We start from the raw sequence: 14,582 nt of genomic DNA, 5'->3' as shown, positions 1-14,582 counted from the left end.
AACAGCTATTTAAGACAGATTTAAGCTATTTAAATCTGACAAATATTAATTAAGGCCTTAATATGTGTGAGGTACTTAGGGTGGGGTGGGGGTACATCAGTAAACAAAATAAACAATCCTGCTTTTATGAAACTTACTTTCTAGCAGTTAGATACAGAAAACAAATTATACATGTGGTGTGTTACAACGTGAGGAGTGTTGAGCGCTACTGGAAAGACAGAGAGAGAAAAGAAGGAAGGTGGTGGGAAAGGTCTGTGGCTTCGAAAAATTGAGGAGGTAGCTTTTAAGGAAAGAGTTGAAGGACAGGAATTAGCCATCTGAGATGTGAAGAGATTTCTTTTTTTCTTGCAGAGGCAAGAGGGACCAAACTGAAAGCATGTCTGATGTGTCTTATTTGTTAATAACACTGGACTCTGGTGATGGGGAGATGAGATCAGAGTGGACAAAGAATCAGACCATACAGGGCCTTGTAGGCCACTGTGAGACTGGGTCTTTTACTGGAGTGAATGTGGGTGTTGAGCAAGGCAGTAAATATATTTGAATGGAATCACCTTGACTGTGTGTGTGTGTGTAAGAAGACTGGTGGTGGCAGGGGGATGGGATAGAGCAAAAATGGAGAAATGAAATCAGTTGGGAGACTGTTGTAGTAGTCCGGGTGAGTGATGGCGGTAGCTTGGGCTAGAAAGGAAGGAGTGAGTGATGAGAGGTAGCTGAATTCTGGTTATATTTTGAAGACAGAGCTATGAAGATTTGGTAAAGGAGTTGGAGATAAAGTGTGCAAGAAAAAAGGAATCATGAATACTCCAAATATTTTGGTTTTTGTAACAGGGACAATGATTTTGCCACTTACTGCCATGGAGTAAGAAGCTGGTGGGTGGACCAAGCCTGGCAGAAATGTATGACAATCAGGCAGTTTAGTTCTGTTCATGTTTGAGATACTTTTTAGGGAAGAAAGGTCTGTACTAGAGATTTAAATTGGGAAATTGTCTGTGTAACGATGGTGGTATGAAAAGCCATGAGATTGAATGAGACAACCAAGGAAAGGAGTGTAGAGAACGCAGAGGAAGCCTGTCTGCTGAGGCACACCAAACCAGGAGGCTGAGGAGAAGAAGGTGAATGAGAAAAGTAGACTAAGAAGAAACAGTCAGATGTTCTTCCCATGAAAACTTATTTTACCACTTCAAATCCTATCTCAATGCCTAACATTCCCACTTTTCCAGGACATCACCCTTAACTCCATAGGTGTTTTAAACATGTTCATCTGCTTCCACTCACAGTTTAAGGTGGTATCACTTCTTGCCTGGATTACAACAGCTTCCTACCTGGTATTCCCGTTCTGTTCTTGCCCCTGATCATCCATTACCCAATGTACCAGAGATATCTTTCTAAAATGACAATCTGATTATGTCACTTTGCTGTCTAAAAACAGTTCAACTTGTGGCGGCTGGGTGGCTCAGCTGGTTTAGCATCCGACTTTGGCTCAGGTCACGATCTCACAGTGTGTGGGTTCGAGCCCTATGTCGGGCTCTGTGCTGACAGCTCAGAGCCTGAAGCCCTCTTTGGATTCTGTGTCTCCCTCTCTCTCTATGCTCCTCCCCTACCCCTCTGAAAAATAAACATTAAGAAAAATAAACAATTAAAAAAAACAGTTCGACTCCTGGGGCACTGGGTGGCTCAGTTGGTTAAGCGTCAAACTCTTGCTCTCGGCTTAGATCATGATCTTACAGTTTGTGAGTTTGAGCCCCATGTAGGGCTCTGTGCTGACAGTGTGGAGCCTGCTTGGGATTCTCTCTCTCCCTCTCCCTCTCCCTCTGTCCCTCTTACCTGTGTGTGTGTGTGTGTGTGTGTGTGTGTGTGTGTGTGTGTACTCTCTCTCAAAATAAATAACTTAAAAAAAAAAGCAGTTCAACTCCTTAGCACATGTTAAAAACCATTCATGATTTGGCTTCTGCTTAACTCTCCAGCCTTGCCTTTTGCCATTGTCCCCCTAGAAATCTAGGCTCTAGCTATTTTCCCCTTCTGCAAGTTGCTGAAGTAGGCCATGAGCTCTCCCACTCTGGGTCTCAGCACATATGGATCCCTCTCTATGGAACACTTTTCTCCTCACCTTCACCTGATTAACTAACTCTCTCTTCAAGTCTCATTGTAGGTGACACTTCTTTCAGGAAGCCTTCTCTGTTGCCTCTCTCACCCTCTAGAAAGAGTAGAAACCGTTCCATGTGCTCACATATCAAACCTGCCTTATCCTTAGTTACACTTTATTATGTTGAGTTGTAATTTATTTGTTTGTAACTCCCACTAGACTAAAAGCTCCATTTTTATCCCCTAGCAGTACACAGCACTTGGCAAGGATTTGTTGAAGAATGGATAATGAAATGAATTAGTAAAGAATGACCCTGTACAAAGACTCTGGCAGTATGGATATAACAGAAAAAAAGAAGACTAGATTAGAAAGATATTAAAGAGATAAAATTTATGTGACAATGATCTAACATGGATTTTGATCACAGGGGAAGAATCAGAAGTCAGGGATGACTAAAAAATATCTATCTTGGTGTCAAAAACAAAGGTAAGATAAATAGACAGAGAAAAGTTATGGGGCAAAAAAAATAGTTCAGTTAATAACTCTGAGGTATCTGTTGGTCATTCAAGTGCAAGTGTCTATAAGGTAGCTAATAAATGGACATGGTGGTCTAGGGCAGAGAGAGTCAGACATGACAATTGTGAATCATTGGTCCATCAGTGTATTTGAAGTAATGGAGGTAAGTAAGATCACATATGGGCATGTTCAGTATGCAGAAAGAAGGAATTCAAGCTTTAGATATAAAGTTGAAATCTAAACTCTAAAAAGAAAAGTTTGAGTGGTATTTCAGAAGCTAGAAATTTCAAAAAGGAGGAGCAATATGTATGGTGTCAAATCTCACAGGGGGGTCAACTGGGATAAAAACAAGTGTCCATCAGATTTCACTATGAGGAAGTTGCTGGTTATTAGAGTGAAGACATCTTCTTGGTAGATGAGAACAGACTGCTTGAGTGGAATGAATTAATGAATGAGAATAGAGACAATGAGTTAGAAATTATTTTCAAGAATTTTTTATTTAAAGGATAAGGCAGAAATAGAAGTGAATACTTAAGATAAATACTTAAGGTAAATGTATAGTAAAAACCCTATCAGAATGTCTGGATTTTTTTTTTTTTTTTCTAGAAGCAGCAGCAAGTTGAGTAAGGGCTGAATGAAAACAGTGAGGGAGATTTTAAAAGATGGTAGGGGTGGGCAGGGAGGGTGGGACAGATGAAGCAAGGTGCTCAAAGATGTGGGAGAAGAATAGAATCAAGACCACAGGGTGAAAAGACCATTTTATCATTTGAGACAGAAACAGGGAGGTAATAACGGGTATATGGAAACCATCTGGGCTTCTGTTTACTCTCCAAACCATAAAGGGAGATATTACACTGAGAGTAAAGGAAGCAAAAGAAAGAAAGTTTGGAATCATTGTGGGAATGGGGGAAAATGGGCAATGATCAAAACAAAAGTTCTCTTGAGGTGATACTAATCCTAATGCACAACGCTGATTTCAGTTGAGTGTACAAGCAGTCAGCAAGATAGATTTGGGAATTAAATGGTTCCATAATCATGACGTTGGTAGTGAATTCTTATAATGTTTATATAACTCATCAGATATATGGGCCTTTATTAAAGGGCAATGCTAGCATTTGATTATTTTTATTTCAAAACCAGTTTTATTAAAATCTACAAGGAATAATTTCAGAGAAAAGAAAACACACTGAAACAGATACTCTGCTCTCTTTTCAATAAAACCAACAATCTGAAGATGTTAAAGAAATGAATCAGATATAATGATCATCTAACTGTGAAAATTAAAACCCATTTAGGAATTGTGAGGGAGGCTTGATCTTAAATACCACTCTAGTTACTCATTCAGAATCTTTAATAACATTTGGAAAGTAATTAATCAACTTATGACATAGACTCAAGGGCTGTCGCATTTCATTGTCGTTAGTGAAACTGGGGTTTTATCTGCACTCTTCTGGTGATTTAAAGAACAATCTTTTTTGTAAGCTTTTTGAAGAGCAGAAGAGTGTTTAAAACAATTGAATTCTGACATATAGATTTCAATGAACAATCCAAGTATGTGTTAGTAAAACTGAAGTACAGTTTAGAAGTATCTTAATTTTGACATGACAGAAAGTGAATTTCTGAAAAGTCCAAAATGTGTATTTATTTCTTTTAGGAAGATGCTTTTTCTGTCAACAAGCTTTACTTTGGGTGCTTCTTTATATAATTCAATAGCACTTAAAAAAAAAAAAAAACAGCTAGGGTAATAATATTTTAAGCCCAAAGGTTCATGTAGGCTCTAAACGATTCTATTTGTCTGGTGTCTCTATCTTAACTAGACAATGGTCAGTCCATGAACTCACCTTGGACAGTGTAGCAGCAGCTGAAGGGGTTCTGTCTGAATATGAGACCAGAGTAAGGTGACATCTACTCACTTCAGTCTCTCACAGGAGGAAAAAGACAAAAAGTGAAGGCAGACCTTGATAGGAGCTTTCCTCAAATCTTTAGACCACTGTCTTGAGTTCGTGTTTAGAACATAACAAATGTAATTATTACATACACTCCAGCATGAACTCTGTGTAATCAAAGCCCAAAGAAATGGCCTCAAGATAATATCTGAAAGTAAAGCTAATATATATCCACAGCAGATGGTATTCCAAGGGAGAATAGTTATGGATATAATTTTGAAGGCCATAAGCTTTGATCCCAAGAGTAACTGATGCATTATAATGAGCTGATATGCTAGAAAATTCTGGTCATGAACATCATGTAAAATACTTGTAAGTTTGGTTTTAAAACTATGAATTCTTCTGAGAATACAGAATTTCATTTGTAGTGTCTGCAAGTAGCTAATAGAATGCTTAGAGCATGTCTCCAACACTCAGAATAAAAGTTCCTTCTACTTCCTGCTACGTATCCTTGCTATTCTTATTGGTATCTGAGGGTAGAACAGACTAAGAGTTCTGATCTAGGACTGGGCAAATGATAGCCTCACTTCTCCTAGAATCAAACCACATGTGACAGAGGAAGTTCAGACTTTGCTTACTTATCACATGTCCTACCATTTTACTGTGAGTATTCCTGGATTCCCCACTCAGTTGTGCCCAGCCTTTTTCCTATTCAGAAGGCAGCAGCCTGATTCCTAATGTGACACTCTCCTCACAACCAGCACTGCACCCAAGCCCGTGACCCAGCAGTGTATCCACCCATCTCTCCCCTCTTGTAACCTCACTGATCCAACACCCATTAAAACTTCCAGGTTTTGGGGCACCTGGGTGCCTCAGTGGGTTAAACATCTGACTCTTGGTTTCAGCTCAGGTCATGATCTCATGGGTTCATGAGTTGGAGGCCTGCATTGGGCTCCATGCTGACAGTGCTGAGCCTGCTTGGGATTCTTTCCCTCTCTCTCTGCTCTTCCCCCACTGGTGCTGTCTCTCTCTCTCTCAAAACAAAACAAAACAAAACAAAACAAAAACAATAAACTTCCAGCTCTTCTCCTTCATTATTTCTTTTCTCTATCTGTTGCATAAGAGTTATCACAAAAACCTTCTTAACTTGAACTATAGTTTCCCAAGTATACAAATATAAAGGCTTATCAAATTATGAGAACTTGTAGAGTTCTAAAGAGCATCTAAAAATGAACGTGCACATATTGATATACGATTATTACTAATGGTTTGATCAACCATTGAAATAGAAATTAAGCATGTCTCTTTCTATATATATGACCATATAAGCCATATAAATAAATTACTCCTTATATAGTACTATCCATAATTAAGTTTCAAAACAAGTTTAGTGATGGAATGAATATGCATTCAGTAAACCTTCAGGTTCACCTAAAAGAACCTCTATGTAAAGACCATAATAGCACAATTTTCCTTTTTCTCTCCACCAAGATACAAGAAATCACCAAATTCTGTCACCCCAATGTTTTCTGAGGACAAAATGTGAGGAGTAGTTAGAAATTCACAACATGGTATCAAGAAAGATCTCAGTGCCCATGTTTCAGTACTCTGCCTTCTTCTAAATACTACTTTCTTTCTTTTAGAGAGAAGGACTTGCTGTCTCCACAGCCATCAGTACTCTAATCATGTGCATTTCAACTTCACGTAAAGCTACATATTTGTGCTGAGTCCATATGGGAAGTCTAGTTACTAGAAAATATACACTCAAAAACAGGAAGTCTAAGTACAGTAAGAGGTGTTTTTCTCCACACAATAGAGTTTAAATATGTGTCATCTATATAATCTGGAGCAAAACCTAACACCCTCATTATTGTTGAAAAACTCTTCCCTTCTACATTATGGCAACTTAGGATTATAGCATTACATTTTCTAAACCTGTTTGAACTTGCTTATAGATACAAATGGCCTGCCCTTTTCTATGCATAGTTTTCAGTCAGTAAGCATGTCAAGGTGGGAGGAAGAATGGCAGGAACAGTAAAAGGGGGGAAAAATCAATTTTCAGAAAGCATATGGTAACAACTGAATATTTAATATAATTAGCCTAGAAATGCCTTCCTATTTTCAGCACTCTTTGCAAGGCAGTTGCTTCATGGTACAGAATGAATTTCAATAAATGTCATATATTTAGTTTGATGGCTTATTTTAAAAATTTGTCGAACCAGGTCACTGACTCAGAATAGATTTATTCTGAGACATGACAGATGGATACTGATACTGAATAGAAAGATTGACATTAGCTGGAAGGTTCTACGCAGAAGAAAACATCATTCAGTTAACATTCAACAAAAGTATTACTCAGTACCTACTGTGTGTTAGGATAAAATAATAAATATTTGGGCCTTACTTTTTTTTTTTTTACAATAGAAAGAGGAGTGCTGGCAAAATATTTTCCTTGGGGTTAGTAAGGATTACAACTGAATACTACTGGGTCTTTAAAAGTACTTACATTTTTCACATTGCATCAGAAAACTGTATTAGCACTCGTTCAAATATTCATTCTGTTACGGTTATGAGATTTTAGACCTAATTCAGATATTTGAAGATGCTGTTTACTGACCCTTAGCAAAAACCAACTTCCTATTCTTCTGGAATAAAAAAGGCCTTACATGGCTTCAAAGATTTCTTAGACATCAAAGAGCTTAGAGAGACATACAGTTTATGGGTAATGATTTAGGATTTAGTGAATCAAAAACACATGGATTAAATTTCCTTTAAAAGACTCCTAGGTTTAAATTTTAAGAGCTAAAATGTTGGTCTAAACACACAGTCGTCTCAAGAAAAGGCAAAACTTATTTTTAAAGATAGTTTGAATTGTCTTGTGGACCCCAAACTTGGCTGGATTTTCCTTTCTCACATGATTAGACTTCAAAGGAGACAACCTGCCTTCTGTTAAACAAATTTACTCTACCTCTCTCTCTGCCTTGTGAAAACTACATTACAGTTGACCCTCCAATAACATGAGTTGGGAATGCACGGGTCCACTTATACAACACAGTACTGTAAATGTATTTCCTCTTCCTTACCATTTTCTTAATAACATTTTCTTAATAACATTTCTTCACTTTAAGAATACAGTATATAGTACATGTAACATAATGTGTTAACCAACTGTTATTGGTAAGGCTTCCAGTCAACAGTAGGCTATTAGTAGTTAAGTTCTGGGGGAGTCAAAAGATACACAGATTTTTGACTGTGCAGGGGGTCAGTGCCCCTAACCCCTGTGTTGTTCAAGGGTCAACTATATTTCAAAGGTCTCCAGCTCTGAATGCTTTTCGGTATTTTCAATACAATGTTAAAAAATCACAAACAACCCATGGTCTTATGAAACAATTGCAGTACTTTCCAGTTCCTCCAAGTCAATTTTCTTATGTGCAACTTCAAAATTGGACTGGGATTTTAGATCCAACTATCAGGGAATATAGGATCACTTCAAAACAGGAAAAAGCCACTGATATTAATATGTGCACTGTTTCACGATATATTATATTTGCATTTAAAATAGTAGGAAGAAATACAGTACATAATCTTCCGTTCTAAAACAATGGCCTTCCTGAAGGCCACTAGCCTGGGCATTTCACTGAGATTTTAGGATTAAAGGAAACAAGTTAGTGGACAACCTGTGAGCTTTCATTCCTTTGGAAAAATAGATTGCAATAGTGATCTGATGGCTTTTAAAGGGCACTCGAAACTAATGCAGTACACATTTTGAATTTCAATGGTAGAGAAATAACAACTAGTGAAGTTCAGGCAGATATAAAAAAAACAAAACAAAGCAAAAGCACCAGTATTCCAAAGAGGGAGTTTATCCTGAATGAGAACTTGGAAATGAAATCTATACATACAGTTACGATGAACTGAGGTTTCAGAAAAAGATTGTTTCACTTTAAGAATGAAAAAAGTAGAGTGCCCTTTAGTTTACAAATATACATAGCTTGATAGAAAGCATACTGGTTAATGAGTTTACAAAAATAAGTATGTGTCAATAGGTGATAAATTATATCTTTTTTTATTTAAAAATTTTTAATGTTTATTTTTGAAAGAGAGAGAGAGACAGAGTGTGAGCAGGGGAATGGCAGAGAGACAGAGAGACACAGATTCCGAAACAGGCTCCAGGCTCTGAGCTGTCAGCACAGAGCCTGACGCAGGGCCTGAACTCACAAATTGCAAGATCATGACCTGAGCCGAAGTCGGATGCTCAACTGACTGAGCCACCCAGGTGCCCTTATCCTTTTTTTTTTTTTTTTTAATTGCTAAACTAATTTTCCAGAGGGAGGACAAATCTGAGAACTCTAGAAGATAAAATACTTGGCACAAGTGGCTCTGGGACTCTTCGGCCATGCATGCTGCTGAATATAACACCTGAAGGTGATACAGTGGACCACTTGGCAGGTATAGTCATGGCTAAGGATTGTAAACAGAACAACCAGAGGCCAAATCTGGCACACAGACTTTTTGTCTCTGTATCCTGCACAGTGTTTTAAAGATGCTGAGTCAACACTTTAAAGTTGCAAGGTTTCTAGTTTCTCTTGAAAATTTGAAAGACACCACCACATGGGTCCATGACACATACTGGGATCCACAGCAACTCTGATGATGCCAAATGCTGGCTGCCTCCTTTCAGGTGCGGCTTTTTCTAAGCATGTTGTCATCCCTAGTGAAATGGTTAGTTTCATTCATTTAGGTTACCTGTTTGCAAATCTTTTTTTAATTTTTTAATTTTTTAATTTTAATAATCTCTACGTCCCACATGGGGTTTAAACTCACAACCCCGAGATTGAGTTGCATGCTCCACTGACTAAGCCAGACAGGTCCCCTCCCTTTTTTTTTTTTTTTTTTTCCTGTTTGCAAATCTTGATACAGGATATAGACAGGGCTTAAAGGGGCAGGAAGAAAAGAAGAAGAAAATACAACACAGTGGTTTAACATTGGAAAGGAAAAAGAAAGGAGAGAGACAAGAAAAAAGTGTTCAGCAAACAGAGGCTGCATACCATGAGCAACTGTCTCCTTTGCTGTCTCCAAATATTTACTATGGAAGGGATCTGAGACAAAGGCTGTGGGTATTACTCTCAACAAATCCTTTTGGGCCAGGCTTACAGTGTAGAAAATAAGAAGGAAAATTGTCTGAATGGAGCAAGAACCTTGATCAAGGATGGCACGTGGACATGGGACCAACTGAATGCAGGAAAATACCATGGGTTTGCTTCTTCCATACACCATAAACCAAGGGATGTGGGCCACTCCTTCACCGTCCCCTTTGAGACTGCAATGAACTATGGCAGGCACTGTCCAAGTACTTCCCATAAAAAATGAGGGACTCCAAGTATAGCTGTGCGGACTATGCACTGCACAATTCCAGAGACAACAAAATGAAAATAGCGTTCCCAAGAAGTGCAAAGCAGAAGCCATGCTCCAGATTTTCACATGGCTCATTCTCTTATCTCCTTCAGGTTCTAGTTCAAAGGTCATCTTCAAAGTGAAGCCTTCTCTAACTCTACTACTGAATTTTTCAATTACCACTCCATCCCCTTATGCTTGACAGTCCCCACTCCGCTTCCTTGCAGCTCTTATCACCACATCACAAACACCACATTTTTATTTATGTATTTTATTTATTGTTTGCCTTCCTCAATATAGAACAGAGTATTATACTGTTAGAGATCTTAGTCTGTTTTATTCTCTACTACTATGCCAGAGTCTTGAATTATGGCTGGTAGGCGCTCAGTAAATTATTCTGAATGTCTAAGTCCTCAATCACATTCTTAGAGTATAGGAACCTGACTTTCTATACCCAACGTGGGGTATGAACTCACAACCCTCAAATCAAGAGTTACATGCTCTATCGACTAAGCCAGTGAGGTGCCCCTACAGGCCCTTAATATGAATTCTATGGTTCCCTATAGCTACGTAATTTATTACAGAAATTAAAAACTACATAACTAACCTGCATAAATATACTTGTGCAAATTTACACAATCATAGAAGAAATATGTATACCTGGATATGCAATTAGTCAGTTAGCTGGGGTTTTTTTCCCCATTGTTCTCACACCTCCTGCTACAAATGCCACACGTGTGATTTTTCTCTCAATTACATTTTACAGCTTATAAAAACACTTTCTTCATTTTGTCCTCTGAAAAGCAAAGGATCTGTAGTAAGATTTTACTGGATGTTTTTATTGAAACAAATCCCAAGGGGAATATACTAAACTGTTAAACACAGCTGAAGAGATATCTGAGAATGGGCTTTCTGATAGTAGGACAGATTACAAAATTACTCACAGCTCTTTATCTGATAACAGGAGCAGAACGCCCCACACATATGAATGAAGGCTTTTTCTGGTATCTTTACTACAAAAAAAGAAAGAGCAAAAAAGAGCATTTGAGAAATAGAAGGTGAGAAAAACTCCAGAAATTAGAAATGTTACATTCATCACTTATCACTAACCTAAGAATCCTAAACTATGCTTCAGTGGAAAATGCTTCAAATAGTTAACCTTTATGATGGCTGGGCAGAAGCTATGTGGTGCAGTCAGGATAGCATGGAGGCTAGGCTCAAACACAGTGTCCTTGCCTATAGCAAGGAGAGGTTAGTATGTTGATATCAGCCTCGTCTATTTTGTAAGGTTGTTGTAGTCTCAAAAAGAGAACATGCTCAGAAATAGCTTGAAAATTCTAAGAGGTCTTTAAATTCCAATCTTTTGTTGTTGTTTTTTTTTTTAAAGGAGTCTATTATTTAGTAGTAAATGGGATGATTTCTAATGTCATTTTCATGTTATGTCCCCTTAATAATTATGGATCTTGGTTCCATTTTATATGTTATTTATCTGAATATCTAGATTATAAACTCTTCAAGGGCAGAGATTTCATTTCTCCCTTTGAAAAAATGTTTCTTTAGTATCAAACACATACGACGCTCAACATATAGTTCTTAGCTATTTTTGGTGAGGCAAATGTAAGCCTGGCAGCAATTCAGTGCCTGTTAAGAAAAGAGAATCAAAGTGATCCTAAATTGACATTAGTCAGTATATTTATCATCCATTACTAAGAGGTTACTATTTATTTTGCATAGAGCAAAGCCCTTGAGGAAACTGCCCTGAGGGCTCTATGTCAAAGATACCAGTTTCGACATACACCAGGGAGGTAAAAGGAGGTTAATTTCCTGGTACGTGAGATTCTTCAAATTTTCTTCCCTTAAGGCAGCACAATTAGGAAATTTGGTATCCCATTAACAAGCACAGCAGCCTGAGGAAGTATTAGGGATGATGGGGAAAAGACAGCATTGCTGGCTCTGGTGCGCCTAATGACAGCAAAGAAGAAACCATGAAATCAGAGTGGAAAAATGGGGGTACAGAGGGTTTGGAAGCAACTCTGACCAAACCCAGGAGAAGGGGTGAGGAGAAAGGGACAGAAAGATGGGAGGTGCTCTCAGAGTGTACAGAGCTGTGTATTCCTCATGGGTGTGTGGCCATAGGCACTGGTGCAACCACCTAGAGAAAGGTGTTGTGTCCGAAAGGAATAATTCTTTTGAGTTATTCACTTTCTTTTGAGATGATTACATTTGAGAACAAGTTTATTTGAGGCTACTATATAGATTTGTAAAAGGAAAATTAGACCAATGCTATTTTGAATTATTATTTTTTTAACCAACGGCTAAGAAAATTGACTTTTCAAATGTATTTCTTAGTCTAACCCACATTAAAACAAATTTTAAAAATTTTAAGATTATAGTGGGACATATACTTAAATGGGAATTTATAAAATAAGTATATGCCTCCTGCTTAGAAAAGGGTCAATTTCCTTTTATTGTAATTTTAAAAGTCATGAAAATATTACCAGCTTTCATACTGACTGGCTACAGTTAATCTTGTATATTTTTAGCATTCAAATAAACCTCACCCATTAATTCTGAAGGCATGGAGTGTATATATAATGTAAACCCCTCCTGTGATGTATTAAGAACAAAGCAATCTTTGAAAAAGTAATACTCAGCAGATCATCTTTTATATGCCATACAGTCCATCATGTTAAAATCAAAACATATTTAGGTTAATAATTATAGACTTATGCACCATTAAGTTTGAGACTTGAACAGATTTTCCAAAACACCAGTGTATTTTATAGGCACTCAAGACACATTTTTGTGTCTACACTACAAAAATGTCTTAGGAGTAATATAAATGTTACTGGTATTATTCAGCAGTTTAAAAAGAATGAACTTTGAATACGCCACAGTCTTGCAGTGTATGAGTGGAGCCACAGCACCTTACTTCTGTTCTATTACAGAAGTTTACATGTGAAAACAAATCCCAATATGCTTAGAACTCGAAAGGAAAGCTACGTACATGTAAGTAATCCAAGCACCACTTAACAGTTTACATAAAAACACAATTTATGTCCCAGTAGCACAGAGAAACATGATGTACAGCATTTTCAGACCATCTTCATGCAGAAAAAATGCATTAGTCAGCTATAATAGTTCAGCTATAAAGGAAAATAATGTTTTTCTGGATCCATTTGCATGGCAATGTCCATGTGTCTGGCTGATGAAAACGGCAGAATAAACCACCCAACTCTACAAAATGTGAACAGTCTTCTTAAAATTCAGTAGAGGGTCCATATAGTCTATATTCTCTGCAATGTGAGTTTTTACAATCCTCTCACGTTCATCGCCCATCTTAACCTGACAATTACAGTATCCTGATTATGTTGCTTAAGAGGGCTGACAATATTTCATTCAGCCCTAGAGCTCCTTTGAACATAAAACTGTGATAAGGTAAAATACACTGGGCAACTATTCATGCGTGAGCCACTGGAACTCTCTCCAACTGCCAAATTAGTAAATGGCCCTTTTAAAACATAGAAGGTATGAAATGGGAAACCAATCCATAGTCGGTGAAAATACTTTCATTGGAACTTAAATTATTGGATCAGTACCAGTACTAGCTAGACTGCCCGACCTCCGGTTATAATCTATTTCCCCGAATAAGATAGATGCCCTCCATATAGCCCCGGCAAAGACATAAGTAAGGTACGATTGAAAATGATGGATCACAAGCCCTATGTGTTTGCCAGAAATGAAGAATTCAGATTTTCACAAACACACCTGCCCCTTGAAAGGATCCTCAAGCGTTATAGATAAAGCAGGGCTGGGAACAAGCAAAGCGCTTGGGTCGAATCTTGCCTGCCGCATCACTCTGGGACATGGTGACCAAATCTCTTTTCTAAGGGCTGAGTCAGATCACCGCCTTGAAACTTGCCCGGCCATAACAGTCATACATCACCCCTTACTCCAGCGCCCCTCTCTCCCCTGAGTCATACAGGTGGCCGTCAGAAACAACCCCTTAAAACGAAAAGCTCCACTCTACTTTACACCTCTACCCCGCCACGTCCCTTCAGTTTCTGAAACCCCTAAACTCTTGCTCACCTCCCTGGTCTTGCCCCGTGGAACAGCACTCAGGTCTCTTAAGGGGAACAAAGAGCAGAACGCTGGGGCCGAGGGGTGGGGTGCGGGGTCTGGAGTGGGCTGTAGCTTTACCTCGAGGCGTCCAAGAACCGTGGAGAAGTCAGTCGCACAGAGACCACCCGCGTGCTCCGCGCCTCCCGGCTGCAGGTCAGCTGTCGCCCCGCATCTGGCTGGCGCCCTCCGCTGGGTTCCGCATCTGGTCACAAAGCGCTCGGGACGCTGCAGGCAGCGAGAGCGTCCGGGTCACCTGCGGCGCGGCCGAGCCGAACGCCCGCACCCAGCCGAGCTCCCTCCGCCCCTTCTCACCCGCGCGCAACCGAGCCGGTGACTCAGCCGGGCAGTGGCGCGCGCGGCCCGCGGCGGCCCCGGGCGCGTCCCGGCGGGAAGCACGGGCAGGCGACCCGACCCAAGCGCTCGCCCGCCTGCCCGCCCTAGCACGTGTCCGTCTACCTCGAGCGGGGTCGTCCGCCCGGTCCGCCGGTCCTAGGACCGCTGAGGTGGGGACTGGCACCACCCAGAGGGGGAAATCGGCCCCCGCCCTTCCTGCCGCCCGCGCACCGCGCCTGGCCCCGCGG

The 14,582-nt window shown here is 39.5% G+C and overlaps 1 protein-coding gene across 4 annotated transcripts in view; it reads right to left on the bottom strand.

Annotated features, from left to right (window-relative positions):
• Positions 1-14,328, bottom strand: part of MET (MET proto-oncogene, receptor tyrosine kinase) — a 126,016-nt gene extending 111,688 nt beyond the window's left edge. The window contains exons 1-2 of one of the 4 annotated variants that reach the window (XM_045041261.1): positions 14,080-14,328; positions 4,441-4,518 (exon numbers count right to left, since the gene is read on the bottom strand). In XM_045041261.1, coding sequence (XP_044897196.1) covers positions 4,441-4,504 — 64 coding nt within the window. In that variant the 5' untranslated portion in view covers positions 4,505-4,518; positions 14,080-14,328. 4 annotated transcript variants of the gene reach the window in all.
• Between the last annotated feature and the right edge of the window lie 254 nt (positions 14,329-14,582).

Source organism: Felis catus, chromosome A2 (assembly GCF_018350175.1).
Source record: "Felis catus isolate Fca126 chromosome A2, F.catus_Fca126_mat1.0, whole genome shotgun sequence".
Lineage (NCBI taxonomy): Eukaryota > Metazoa > Chordata > Mammalia > Carnivora > Felidae > Felis > Felis catus.
The sequence above is the reverse complement of the archived record's forward strand: the minus strand, read 5'-3'. Positions and strand labels throughout refer to the sequence as shown.